Here is a 13,112-nt window from a genome sequence, read left to right on the forward strand (position 1 = left end):
CCAACGCTCCGTATCAAGACCCATTTTGTTTCCCCAAACGCCGTTCCAATCAACCAGTTCGAGGGCCACCAGCCTCTTGAACTTCATCCTAATATCCCCGATAATAAAAACCCACCCAACCTCCAACCAGTACAACGGGGTATCAAGCAGATTGCGCCAATTCAACAAAGAAAACAATTCCCGATCCCACAACCATTCACACTGACATCATGCAACAAAAACATGCTTTACTCGGCAGTAGCAGTCTCCTGGCCACCACCAAGAAGCTCGAGAACCTTGTTGACGACAGCGCTGGGGTAGCCGCGCGTGAGCATCTCGCCCACGACACCCTTGGCTTGCTCCCGCTGCTCAACAGCCAGGAAAGCCCGGGTCATGGCCTCGTACGTGCTCGGCTCGCGCTTCTCCCGACCGACGGTATCATAGATGCTCTGGGCCTTCTCAATCTTCTTCTCAGCGGCCCAGCCATGGATCAGAGTGTTGGCAATGTAGGGGGTGAGCTCAACGCCCTTGCGTCGCATCTGCTCCAGGACAGACTCGGTAGCAGCAACCTGGTGGTTGGCAACCATAGCCTCGAACAGAGCCTGATACAGGCTGGCGCTGACGGGAACCAGACCCTCCTTGAGAACCGAATCAAACATATTACGGGCGCCTTCCATGTCGTGCATCACACAGCCCCTTGCGTGGATGAGAGAGGCATAGTGAACAGGCTCGACACGCTGGCCAGAGGTGCGGATCATGCCAAGCACCTCCTCAGCCGCAGACATATCAACGGGCTCGAGAGTAGCGTGAGTATCAACCAGAAGCTTATAAGTGTGGGCAGTGGGAGCAATTCCCTTGACCTTCATGCGCTCGTAGTAAGCCAGAACCTTGGACTTGTCACGCTTGGTGGTGAGGAAGAACTGCATCATGCTGTTGTAGGGAGCGGGGCGAGCCTTGTAGTTGGGCATGGCCTCCATCTCATCAAACAGCTCCTCAGCAAACTTCTCATCACTCACTCGGCAGAGAGCATTGACAATGGTACCGTAGGTGACCGAAGTAGGCTTGATTCCAAGAGCCCTCATCTCAGCAAAGTAGAAGAGGCAGTCGTCGATGCGGCGGGCCTTTCCAAGCTTGCCAATCAGAGCATTGTACAGGAACGAGCTGGGCTCAACACCCTCAGCCTTGGCACGGTGGAAGATCCGGACAGCCTCAGAAGCCTCGTCGAAAGTCTTGGTCGAGTCCTTGAGGGTGGTGATGTAGAGACCGAAAGTGTTAGCAGAAGGTGTAGCGCCCATTTCCAGAAGCTCCTGATGGAACTGCTCAGCCCGTCCTCGGTTACCCATGGTCAGGCAAGCGCCGACCATAGCATCGAGGATACTGGACCAACCGTAACGGACAACAGCGTACTGGGGCATGAGAGGCATATCAGTTCGGGCCATGGCGAGGATGTCGTGGCACAGGTCAATCTTGCCATCACGGGCAGCGGCAGAGATCAGCTTGGCGTAGGTAATGTAACGGGGGTGTCGGCCAGCACGTCGCATGTTTCGGAATCGGTTGAGAGCATCACTGAGACGAGGTCCCTTGCGGCCGTGGTTGCCCTCCAAATCGTCAGCAATAAGGGAAGAACCCTTGAAGTCGGTGTTGTGGGCGTATGGGTCGTAAGTATCCTCGAAGCTGGAAACGCTGGGGGTCGACAGGAAGGGAGAGGCGGACAAATTCTGCTGAGGGAAGCTCGAGACCTGGGAAGCAGCTTCGCGAGGATCAGTGATTCCTCGGCTTTCCATGTACCGTGAGATAAACTCGGCGCCCTCGTCAATCTCTTCGGCAAGGTGAGACTGGGGATCGGACACTGAGGATCGGATTCGCTGGAACATCATCTCGGACTGAGCCAGGCCCTCGGCCACTTGACCGGAGCCAATCAAGGCGACGGCATACATGGCGGTGGGCTCAATGAAAGCAGAAGTGGCCTGCATCTCAGGGTTGCTGAGAGCCTGCCAGTACTTGGTGGCACTGGCGACATCGCCCTCTCGCACACTCATGGCCAGAAGAGCGGTCGCCGGAGTGGCCAGATCCTCAAAGTGGGTAGGAATACCGGTGTAGGCGGCGACAGCGGTAGCCTTGTCATCCTTGTCAGCGGCAATGGTGGCAATCTCGCCCATGGCCTTCGCACGAGACTCGGCCTCTACGGCCTGAGCCCAGTGGAAGGCCTCCTGGTAGATACCTCGGGTAATGAAACCCTTGACAAAGCCGGTGGTGACCAAAGCATCCTTGATGTCAGCAGCACGAACACCATACTCGTCAACAATCTTCTTGAAGAACTTCATAGCACCCTCAATCTTGTCGGTCACCACATAGGCGTTGATGACCGCGGCGTAGACCTCGGCATCGAGTCGGTCATGAAGGGTATCGCGTCCTTCATCGTGAGCAATGGCCAGGTTGCGGTACTCGTTGTAGCATTCGACAGCACTGATCAGGTCGCCAGACGAGGCGAAGGCAGTGATCATGGTGGGGAAGACCGCTGCGAAGGGGACGGTCTGATTGGCCTCCATGTGCTCGAAGAGACGGAGCATATCGGCAACGCGACCAGCCTTTGCACAGGCAGTGATCAGCTGATGGTAAGTCTCGGCCGAGTACTCGGCAGCGTCGGTGTCAACCGAGGTGTCGAACAGCTTGATGGCAAGATCGAGCCGGTCGTCCTCGCAGAGAATAGCATGCTCAAGCTCGTGGGATCCAAGCATGAACTTGCCAGGCTCATCCATTCCACCGAATCGAGCACGCTTGTCCTCCAGGATAGCCTTCAGCTCGGCCACCTCGAGGCATCGGGAGGCCAGAAGACCAACGAGAATGTTGAAGGTGTCGGCATCAGGCGACACCCTCCTTCGGAGCATGTCAGCGTAGACATCGAGAGCCTTGGAGACAATCTCAATCTTCTTGATCGGGATGTGAATAGCGGCCAGGAGGAGGGCGTTGTAAGCACCAGCAATGGGCTGGACGCCAGTGGCCAGCATGGCCTCGAAGACAGCCGGGATCTCAGCATATCGACCACCCTCAGCGAGCTTGTGGAGGTGGTCGGCGTAAGACTGTGACTGAGGGTCGGCCGGCGGGGTGGCACTGCGAGCGACACTCGCGGGAGTTCGCGACCTTTCAACCACAGGAGATCGTGACTCAAAGTCAAGAGCAGAAGCTGGTCGTCCCGCAGCGACGGCATTCTCAGCCGCCTCTTGGAGACTTCGCGCCTCAATCTCTCGCTCGAGGGCAGCATCAATGTGGGCGAGAGCCGCCTGGTCCTCAAGGAAGAGGTTGGACCTCTCCTCCTCCTCGATCAATGCCTGTTCAACATCCTGGGCAGACGCCTTATCCTTGGTGAGAATGGAGGCCGCGGTGGGCTTCCACTCAATGCGCTTAGGAAAGTCGAATTGGGTCCATTCGGCATCGACTTCACCGGTGGCCTGCTGGTGCTGCAAGGCCTCGAAGTAGGCGTCTAAACCTCCATGGTTCTCGGGACGGTGCTCAACGGCGGGGAGGCCCGAGGTTGCTGTTCGCTCAGTGTGGAAGGCGGAGTGAAGCTGGAGGTTAGAGAAGCGGCCAAGGCGGTTGGTCTTTCGTCGAACAAAGACGGGTCGGTTCTGCGAATTGAGGACGTGAGGGTGAGTGGCGGCAACTAGTGATTGAGCGTAGCCGTGTGTGGTGATCGACTTGGCGAATGTTGATCCTTGACGGACGAAATTCGAGTAAAGGGAGGAGTATATGGTGGGCATTTAGAAGACACCTGGCGGGGGAGAGGACTGCGGAGCCTCTACATCAGTAACAGGAACCAGAGGGGAAAGAAAGCAAGCAATGAAGCTGCGTCTCGAGTATAGTGAAACGCCATTGAGTGTTGTGCCTGAGGAAGAGCAAAAGCCGGAATCACGTCGAACGATTATGAGATCGTGGTCGGGCCATGAGATCTCGGTGGGCGCGCGGAGAGGGAAGTGGTGTGGTGGACCAGCGGAGAATGAGAATGCACAACAAGAAAAACCACTTGACTTACATTAGAGGGAAGAAATGATTAACGATTGCAGGTTCATTTGACAGCTCCCAAGCCGTCAAACAAACGCGCAGGCCAGAATAGGGAAGGAATTGTAGAGGGGAGGAAGAAAGAGCAAAAATGTGAAGGAAAAGAATTCAAGAAATGGCTGGAGGCAGATCGAAGAAAAAAGTGTTCGTCTAGGATTGTTTGACCTGCTGGTGGAGGACGAGGATGTGGGATTCGGCATGGACCCGGGCCTCGGGGACGGGGGGGCGGCTGCCTTTTTTTCTTTGCCTGAGGGTGCGGTGTGGATACAGAAAGCTACGTACCTACCACGGTAAATGGCAGCTGCGATCGAGGTTGCGACAAAATGGATGCGTCAGAAGGCAAGAGGGAGGTCGCCGAGTGTGGGGAAGTCTCTTCAAACCCGCCCTACAACCGACAGCTTTACAGTGGACGACTCACGCTGCCACCACCCAAGGTGAGCTCCCTCCGCAGCGGGCTAGACCGCTACGACGCCGGCCGGGCAGTTTTTTTCTGTCCGCCGTCGATGATGTCTGCGCGGCCTTTTCGGGGCGCGGAGTTAGGGTGACGGGCGTTGGCTGCGGCGGAGGCGGCGGCTTGTGTGCGTACAGAAGACCCCGCTGTGGCCCTTCTGTGGGTGTGTCGACAGGGGGGTTCCTCTGCTGTGGGTGGGCTCGGAGACAAGGCGTTCAGCGGGCGAGGTTCTGGAATGACTCAAGCCGTTGTTGTACCTGGTTCGTCGCTTTGGTGTTGATCATCCTCCGCCTTTTTTTCTGTTACCTTGATAAGCTCCCTAGAGCTCCCGAAGAACAGTTTCTGGCAGGTCAAGTGCTTCTTGTCAGGGCGCGGGGGAAAAGGCGGCCATGGATCAATTCCACTTTGATGGACTGGACTGCAATGGACGCTTGGATGCCCATGCTAGGTCTCTGCGTGCATGCAGACGAGCATCCTAGAGAGAGAAAGAGGATCCTGGTTATCAGAAGGAATCGGTTGGAAGGGCGTCGTTGCCTCTTGTCCCTCGGCCTATCACCTTTCACCGAATCCTATCACCGGTGGATTTTAGTCGGCATGCAACAATTTTTTCTCGCTGTGTTGCTTGCTTGCTTTTAGGACGATCTCTGTCAATTGCTTTTTCTCCATAGGATCCCCCAGTCAAATGCAGCGCAGCACGCACTTTGCGCCAGAAACCACGCACACGTGAAATTGATTTGATCCTGATATCTCTGTCCTCTGCTTGGTGGTTGAAAAGGTCCCCACGCACGCGACCTACCTTACTACGTAGGCTCCCAGGCCACAACATGGCATGCGCGTAAAATGACGACAAATTGCAACGGCTGGACGGCACGCCCTCTTGCTTGACTCTTGATCCCTTTGACAGTTACAGTACGCAGGTCCATCCTTCAGGGCCCAGGATGCCGGAGTCGAGCACGCATCATCAGGGGTCTTGAGGTCATTGACCACCCTCTGCCTCTGCCACACCCCAAGCCTCCGTCCGTGGTGGTGGCCGGGGCGAGAACAAACCGGTGCAGCTGTCCTAGACTTTCCTTGGCTGCCGGCTGCCCTAGCCTCTCTGCCATGCCTCAATGGACGGGCCCTGACCTCGTCTTCCCGCTGGTGGTGGGGACCCAAGGGAGAAGCCGGAACTCCACGTCCAGCCTGTCGGGTCTCTCCCAGATGCCCCGTCCTGGAGAGGACACCTCGAGGCTTGACGGTCGAGGGCTGTGAATCGTCAATGCAATTTCAGATTTCATAATTTTTGCTCTTCCTGACCGTTTCTTATTTGTCCTGGTCCATGAGGGTTCTTTTTTTCAGCTCTTCCTCGTGTTCAGTCGTGCAGAGGTGGATCCAGTCGGGGCCGTCCACCCATCATGATATGGATATCGACAAAAGCAATACGCCGCCACAACCTTCCTCGGCTATCATCCACGTTTTTTCTCTCCTCGGTGTGGGAGATTTGAAAATCTGGAGAAGGTGTGGCAGACCTTGGGAAATTACCAAGTATCATCTACAACCACGTTGCAATAAAGTGAAACGAAGTCATTACTGGCAGTAATTTAGCACCAGTACAGTAGTTCACCACCAAATCTACGGTTAACCCCGATGTCTGCAAGACACAACCCCCCGGGTTGCCATCCGGGCACTCTAGCGGAACTCCGTCTGCCCTAGCCACAGTCCCAGGGCAAAAGGCAAAAAAGCGACAAGCGAGAAAAAAAACAGTGTGGCAACGTCAGCACCAAGTTTACCTAGCTCCAACCGCTGGGAACCACAGGGCTGCAGTTTACAATTTGTTCCCGTCACATGGCCAGGCAACAGGGCCGACGACGAAAAAGACCCGTCTCCCGTCGATGCCCGGATGTCACGGAGCCCCGTCTGACTGCTGGCTGACATATCCCTTGCCTCTCATGTCTCCAAGCTCCCCTTCTTTGGCTGCTTAGCCGAGCCCGAGCGGCTGTAAGCTGCAATGAGGCGCATCGGCATTTTCACTTGCCCCGGTCCGAACTCCATCAATCACCGTCTTGCATTTGGATCCTTGACGTCGTGCATAGCCTTTTAATTCCTATCGGCTTGATGGAACAGTCCGACGTCCGACGACAACGACAACAAGCACCTCCAACATGTGACGGGTTGAAAGGGACTGGACTAGAGAGTCTCATTGAGCCTTTGAAAAGCGGAAAAGTTGCTGTAGATTCATGACGTTTCTTCCAATTGCCTGATCAGGTTGTGTCAACAACACGGTTGCTCATGTGTAGCATCGGCTTAGTTTGTTCACAGCCTTTGTGTCAGGTACAGTGCGTGGATTGTATCGCCTGCAATCAGGTTCTCCTGAAATGCGAACCGTGTCACAATGGCGGTTGCATCACTCTGCATCCGCGCGCCTCCCTTGTGCTTGCTTACGCGCCATAATCCGGGGTTCGAGATTCTACGGGATTGAGAATATGCCTCGTTGTCCCGCCTCGTGTCCAACTGCGTCATCCCGCTCTATTCGTCAACTTCAACGACAACTTATTTTCGCAATCTCGGCGCTTTCCTAGTGAGATGACTCAAAGGATCTTGGTCACTTGACAGGTCAAGTTCGGGAAAGTCAGGGACTTCCATTGAGGTTGCAATTAAACTCGAGTCTTTTCCCCATGGAGTTTCCGCTTTGACGGTCATGAGACAACTATTTTCGTCATGGCAATCTATACTCGGATTTACGACGGAGCTCAATTGCATCTGAAATCATCATGGATGGCATTGTGGCTTCCCCATTCCTGACAGCTCTGGGCCTGGTGCAACATGGGTGGTAAGATCGATAAGATCTTATCGATAGACCCATGGTTGTCATTCGTAAGGAGCAGGTCGGTCAAATGGTGCCCGAGGCTGGCCTCACCAACATCTCGCTGAGCAAGGCTTGCCATCCTGCCCCGGATCTTTCAGAAGCAAGTGCTCGCACCTGCTGTGTTGCCTGAGGTTTTTTTTTTTAATTGTATCTCCCTATAAATATCGAGGCCCAGGGCCATGCCATCATAATATCCCACAATCTCCCAAGCAGTCTGGACAAGAACTTCGTTTGTTGACTCAGAGAGGCATTACTCAAGACACCTATCAAGGCGAGGTGAGAAAGGGCCAAATCACAATCTGAAGAAATGCCTAAAAACAGGCTGCCATTGCTTTATAAACTTTGGCGCTCGACTCTTTCATATATACTACTCCTTTATTCAGATTTGGTGTCGTGACAGTGAGAGAAGAGCACATCAAATTGTAGACCAGCCTTGCTTGAGTTGAAGCATCACAGCAAAGACCCGCCTTCCTAAAACGGTTAGTACTAGTGTGGCAGAAACGGTGTCCACCCACCTTATCGATAAGCCCCAAGGAGAGAGGAAGAAAAAAAAATATCCCAAGCTTCAAGATATCGAGTGCAAGCCCCACCTCTCACCTCAACCAACTCAAACAACAACCGCAACCATGGCTGACGATGGGATGCTCTTGAACTTTGAGCTGGGGTCTGGACCTATTAAGCCCCAAGTCAAGTTCAAGGGTGGTCGCTGGCGTGATAGGAAACAGGCCGAGAAGTCGGCAAGGTTGGGCGCATCCAAGCCGAAGCCTACAGGAGACGGTTTTGATGAGCAAAGATCGACGAAACGCCAGAGGACAGATGATGGAGGATATGGCCATTCCGACTACAGGGCAGCCCCTAGGAGCTTTTCACGACCAAAGCCTGCAGACACTGACGCCCAAGGATCCTCCGCCTCAGGCCAACCTCGAAACCCTCATGCGGACAAGGGAAGGCAGGTCATCTCACGGCTGTTCTCTTACAACCCTGCCCAAAAGACGGATTTGGAAGAGAAGCAATCAGACTGGACCGCTCCGGAACCAACCAATGCTCCTCTCTCAGATGTTGCCAGCTTTGGCACTTTGACATTGTCCGCCCGCCTCGTCGATGAGCTGGCAAAGATGAACTTGGAGCGTCCCACGGCTATCCAAAAGAAGGTTATTCCTCACATGTTGGAAAACAGCTCAGATGCATTTGTGCAAGCTGAGACAGGTTCCGGAAAGACCTTTTCTTATCTCTTGCCAATCTTGCATCGCGTTCTGCTCCTCAGTGAGAAGGGCAAGGCTCAGATTCACCGCGACTCTGGAGTCTTTGCCATCATCGTGTCACCTACTCGCGAACTCGCCAAGCAAACTCACACCGTACTGGAACAACTTATTCGGCCGTTCCCTTGGCTTGTGTCGACAGCAATCACCGGAGGAGAGTCAAAGAAGGCTGAGAAGGCGCGCATAAGAAAGGGCGTCAACTTTTTGGTCGCAACACCTGGACGACTTGCCGATCACATTGATAACACCAAGGCTCTCGATCTCGGCACTGTTCGATGGCTGATTCTGGATGAGGGAGATCGTCTGATGGACTTGGGTTTCGAGGATGACTTGAAGAAGACTATTGCAGCTCTCCGCAAGGTTGACGTCTCTGACAAGCTCGCCGATGGGACACCACTCAAGTCTCTTCCTGACCGGAGAGTCACTGTGCTTTGCTCGGCTACTATGAAGATGAACGTTCAGAAACTGGGAGAGATGAGTCTGGCAGACGCGACGTTCCTGGCAGCCAAGAAGGAGGAGGGCGAGGTGGAGATTGACAAAACGGCCATGACGGCGCCGGCACAGCTTCACCAGTACTACTCGATTGTTCCCGCCAAGCTTCGTCTCGTCACCTTGATATCTTATCTCAAGTCCACCTTTTCCCGGCGAGGAAAGACTATGAAGGCCATCATCTTTATCTCTTGCGCAGACTCGGTCGACTTTCACTACGAGATGTTGCGGGATCCTAACAATGACGAGGCACCTGTGGCATCTTCGAAAGACGCGGAGTCGATCTCCAAGACGGTGGCCAAGGCAGCATATATCACGTCACCCGCAAGCCCCGAGGTCGTTCTGCACCGAATGCACGGATCTTTGTCGCAGCCCGTCCGAACAGCTACTCTACGATCATTCTCTGCCTGCAAATCGCCCTCTCTCCTGATCACCACCGATGTGTCCTCGCGAGGTCTCGATATTCCATCTGTTGATCTGGTCATCGAATACGATCCTGCTTTCAGCTTTGCGGATCATATCCACCGTGTTGGTAGAACTGCTCGAGCTGGAAGGCCCGGTGACGCCCTCCTTTTCCTTCTTCCCGGAACAGAGGAGGGTTATATCGAGCTTCTCAAGTCATCCACACCTCCAACGCCCCAGTCTTATGATTCGATCCTTCAAAAGGGAATGATGACCAAGCTTGAGTTCCCCGTCGAAACATCTGCCAAGCCCGACGATGGCACTTCCTACCACGACAAGGCCGAAAGCCTCCAGCTACACATCGAGCAGCGCCTTCTCGAAGACACGAAGCGACTCGAACTCGCCCGAAACGGCTTCAAGTCCCACATCAGGGCGTACGCTACCCACACCAAGGAGGAGAGGAAGCACTTTGACATTTCGGAGCTGCACCTGGGTCACACGGCCAAGAGTTACGGACTGAGAGAGGCGCCGGGCGGCATCGGCGCGGGCGTGGAGAGGAAGACGAAGAAGCGCAACAACAAGGGTGTCGAGAAGGACCAGGAGCAGCAGGCGGGTGACGAGTGGCGGAACCAGAACATTATCAAGAAGAAGAGCATGATGATGATGAATTCTGCTGCCGACGAGTTTAATATTGGTTAAGTAGCGGGTTGCATTTCTAGTTTGAGATAGACCATCAAAAGCCGGGCGGTCATGCCCTTGTTTTTTTCTTTCAGTTCAAGTACCTCTTGAAAGGCATTTCTTAGGCGTCATTTCTCCGTGATCACGTTTGTTGTTCGAATGCATGTGCAGTAATGGCTTAGTGCTTCTCTTCTAAGGGAATATCACCCGTGAGCGGCATCGAACTTCACTCCGGTGCCTCTAACAGAGGAACCATGTCCAAGGCGGATGTTCGATTAGCATTCACGACGGTTAGGGGCGGCGCTTTGTGATTTCGTTACGAAGGTCCTGTTTCGTGACAGTACTTGGCAACAGTCGTCATCAACATGTTGAAACTGGGCCTGGGAAAGTTGACAAGATGTCGAAGCTGCCCCATCCCGGAACCCCCACGACTTGCTCCTTGCTAGGAAAACATGGCATGTGCTTTGGGGGCCTTGGTTCCGTAGTCTTCTGACCACCTAGAGCCATAGGCCGAGCCTCTTCGTGCCCCTCTGAGATTCTTCCTGTGCATCCCGTCATCCTCGTCATCATGCAGGGGGTGATGGACATGGATTCCCTTTAGCCGCCAGGTTCTCTCTCGTTCCCGTTCCAAGCAGGTTATTACAATATTCTTGCAAGGTGTGAGAACCTGACCAAGGCATATGCAGGTTGGTCTGGGCAAAGTGCTTAAGTCGGGGGCGGTCGACGATGGTTTCACCACGCTTGCGTAGGACTTGCAGTGACCTAGTGACTGTTCAGCACCATTTAGTGACATGCCGGCCACTGACGGCCTCTTCTAAGTGCTTCCTCCATTGCGGAGTCACTGCAACTCCTCAAAGAGCCTTAATTCCCAAAAGACCTCAAGGGAGACTTCCTCCTCGCCATGACCACAGTCGTTTCGACTTGGGTCAACTTGTTCGAAGTGAACAGATTCTGCCCAAAGATCAGTTCCATACTTTGGAGTTCTAAGAAATCGCGTGCATAAGGAAAAGGGGCAGAGTACGAAGACAAGGAACCTCACATCTCCCTGGCAGCCCGCCACTATCGTTCCTTGGGCAGGCGGAAGTGCGGGGGGATTGAGGCACCGCCTTGAAGTGACATCATGAGGGGTTTCGAAACGAACGACAGCCTGGTTCCCTTGTCTAGTTGTCGTGCGTGATTGGGTTTGGTCTTGTGCGCAGCTGCATATGTGTGTTTGAGGGGTTGTCAAGCGGGACTACACCCCGTTATTGAGGGCCAAACCAGAAGGCAGGCATGCAGGAAGTAGATTGTGAGGAAGCACGCAATGCGGCAAGCCATCTTGTAAGATGTCATGTTATAACAAGGGGGTGAGTCATTGGTGAGCGAGTTCTGCACAATCACCCAGTCGGGGTGCTTCTCGACCAGCTTTGGTTCAACCCAGCGGTATTGCGCTGTAGGTTGAGGAATCGGCCAGATCGAATCTAGAAGGCAATCCACGAGTCAGCCATGTGTCTGTGGCTCTGTGGCTCTCCTCTCTTCCATTCCGAGCCCAAAAGCATCTCTCAGATTGACTATCGCCTCGTCAACGAGCTTGCGGGCAGTTCCGTCACCACCCACCAAGAAGCAACCGTGTCTTGAGCTCAAATACAAACTCAAACACTTGATGACCCATTGTGAAGCTCACTTTTCGAACCAATATGGGTCTGGCTACATGCCGGTGGATAATCGCTGATGTTATAGACTCGAATGATGCTATTGATGGAACGTGGAGGCTGGTAAGGGCTACTTGTGGAAATGCCACCTCTTCCTCATCTCGGCACAGGAATACCTATCCAGTTGCTTCTCTTGTGTCACCTGCCTGAAAATGACCTTGACAATACCCTGATAACCGCGTCCGCCTCGATCCAAGAGGGCTGCATAGTCCCACAAGCCAACACTCGGAATATTGACAGAGATCCCGGTGAACAGTCCGTCCCATCAATCTGACATTATCCCTATGTGAAGTCAGTTGCGAGAGGGTGTCCCCAACAAATTCCATCGATCATCAAGGGTCTAGTGAGAGTGGCGCCTCTCGGAGAATGACATCAAGCCTCACGACGCCGTGGTCTCGAGATGATGCTAGCCGGACCTCGGCTACCCTATAATATCGCGGACATGGGCACCTCCAGGCGATTCTCAAACGCTGACCGCGTAATTATGTGTCCAAGGACGTCATTTTAGAGCTCCTAGGGGGTGGTTGATGGCTAATTGTCGATCCTGCGAATCCAATCGAGGCGTCGAGATGACAGCCCGGGTTGACGTCATATGGTGATGTAATTCGACCTGCTTGACCTGGGCGAGATCTTGAGATGAGTGCCACCAAGGGGATTTAAAGAGGCGAAAGCTTCCACGGAATAAACAGAATCTTCTACCAGATCATCAAGCGAATATTCGCCGTCTACAAAAAATCAACTTCAAAAACAAACTACCTACCACTACCAAACAAACAAACCACACATCCACAATGGGTCTGACCGACGACAAGAAGACCACGGCCGACTCGGCCACCGAAGGCGTTACCGGAGCCGCTCAGTTCCTCACCAGCACGCTGGGCAACACGGTTGGCGGCCTTGGACGCACAGTCGGCAACGTCACCGGCGCGGCGACCCGAGGCGTTGGCGACACCGTGACAGCCGCCACTGGTGACCTCGGCCGTCCCCTTGGCGACGCGGTGGGCAATCTGGGCACCGGCGTCCAGGGCGGACTTGACAGCGTCTCCAAGGGCGTCGAGAATGCCGGACAATGGAAGAAGCAGTAATGGAGGACACACAAAGTTATGATGGGAGGAGGAATGGGAGACTGTAATGATATTGGGACATGGACTGGTATGGATGGAGTGTAGGATTATTTGGGTTATTCTGTACAACAACTTGCACGATCAATGAACGCGAGCAACGTTTCTTCCATCACCACGTGTAAAATGAGTGACCTGTAG

At 53.9% G+C, this 13,112-nt stretch overlaps 3 protein-coding genes across 3 annotated transcripts; 2 read left to right on the forward strand and 1 right to left on the reverse strand.

The window, feature by feature from the left end:
* Positions 1-227: 227 nt before the first annotated feature.
* On the reverse strand, positions 228-3,737 carry NCS57_00254000 (uncharacterized protein; the record flags this gene model as incomplete). The annotated part of the gene is made up of 1 exon (XM_053052569.1): positions 228-3,737. One exon carries the CDS (start codon positions 3,735-3,737, stop codon positions 228-230), a length of 3,510 nt encoding a protein of 1,169 aa, XP_052917815.1.
* A 4,220-nt stretch (positions 3,738-7,957) lies between these two features.
* NCS57_00254100 (RNA helicase) lies at positions 7,958-10,180 on the forward strand (the record flags this gene model as incomplete). The annotated part of the gene is made up of 1 exon (XM_053052570.1): positions 7,958-10,180. One exon carries the CDS (start codon positions 7,958-7,960, stop codon positions 10,178-10,180), a length of 2,223 nt encoding a protein of 740 aa, XP_052917816.1.
* Positions 10,181-12,527: 2,347 nt separating this feature from the next.
* Positions 12,528-12,935, forward strand: NCS57_00254200 (uncharacterized protein; the record flags this gene model as incomplete). Its single annotated transcript, XM_053052571.1, has 1 exon — positions 12,528-12,935. Exon 1 carries the CDS (start codon positions 12,642-12,644, stop codon positions 12,933-12,935), a length of 294 nt encoding a protein of 97 aa, XP_052917817.1. The 5' UTR covers positions 12,528-12,641.
* Between the last annotated feature and the right edge of the window lie 177 nt (positions 12,936-13,112).

Source organism: Fusarium keratoplasticum, chromosome 2 (genome assembly GCF_025433545.1).
Source record: "Fusarium keratoplasticum isolate Fu6.1 chromosome 2, whole genome shotgun sequence".
NCBI lineage: Eukaryota > Fungi > Ascomycota > Sordariomycetes > Hypocreales > Nectriaceae > Fusarium > Fusarium keratoplasticum.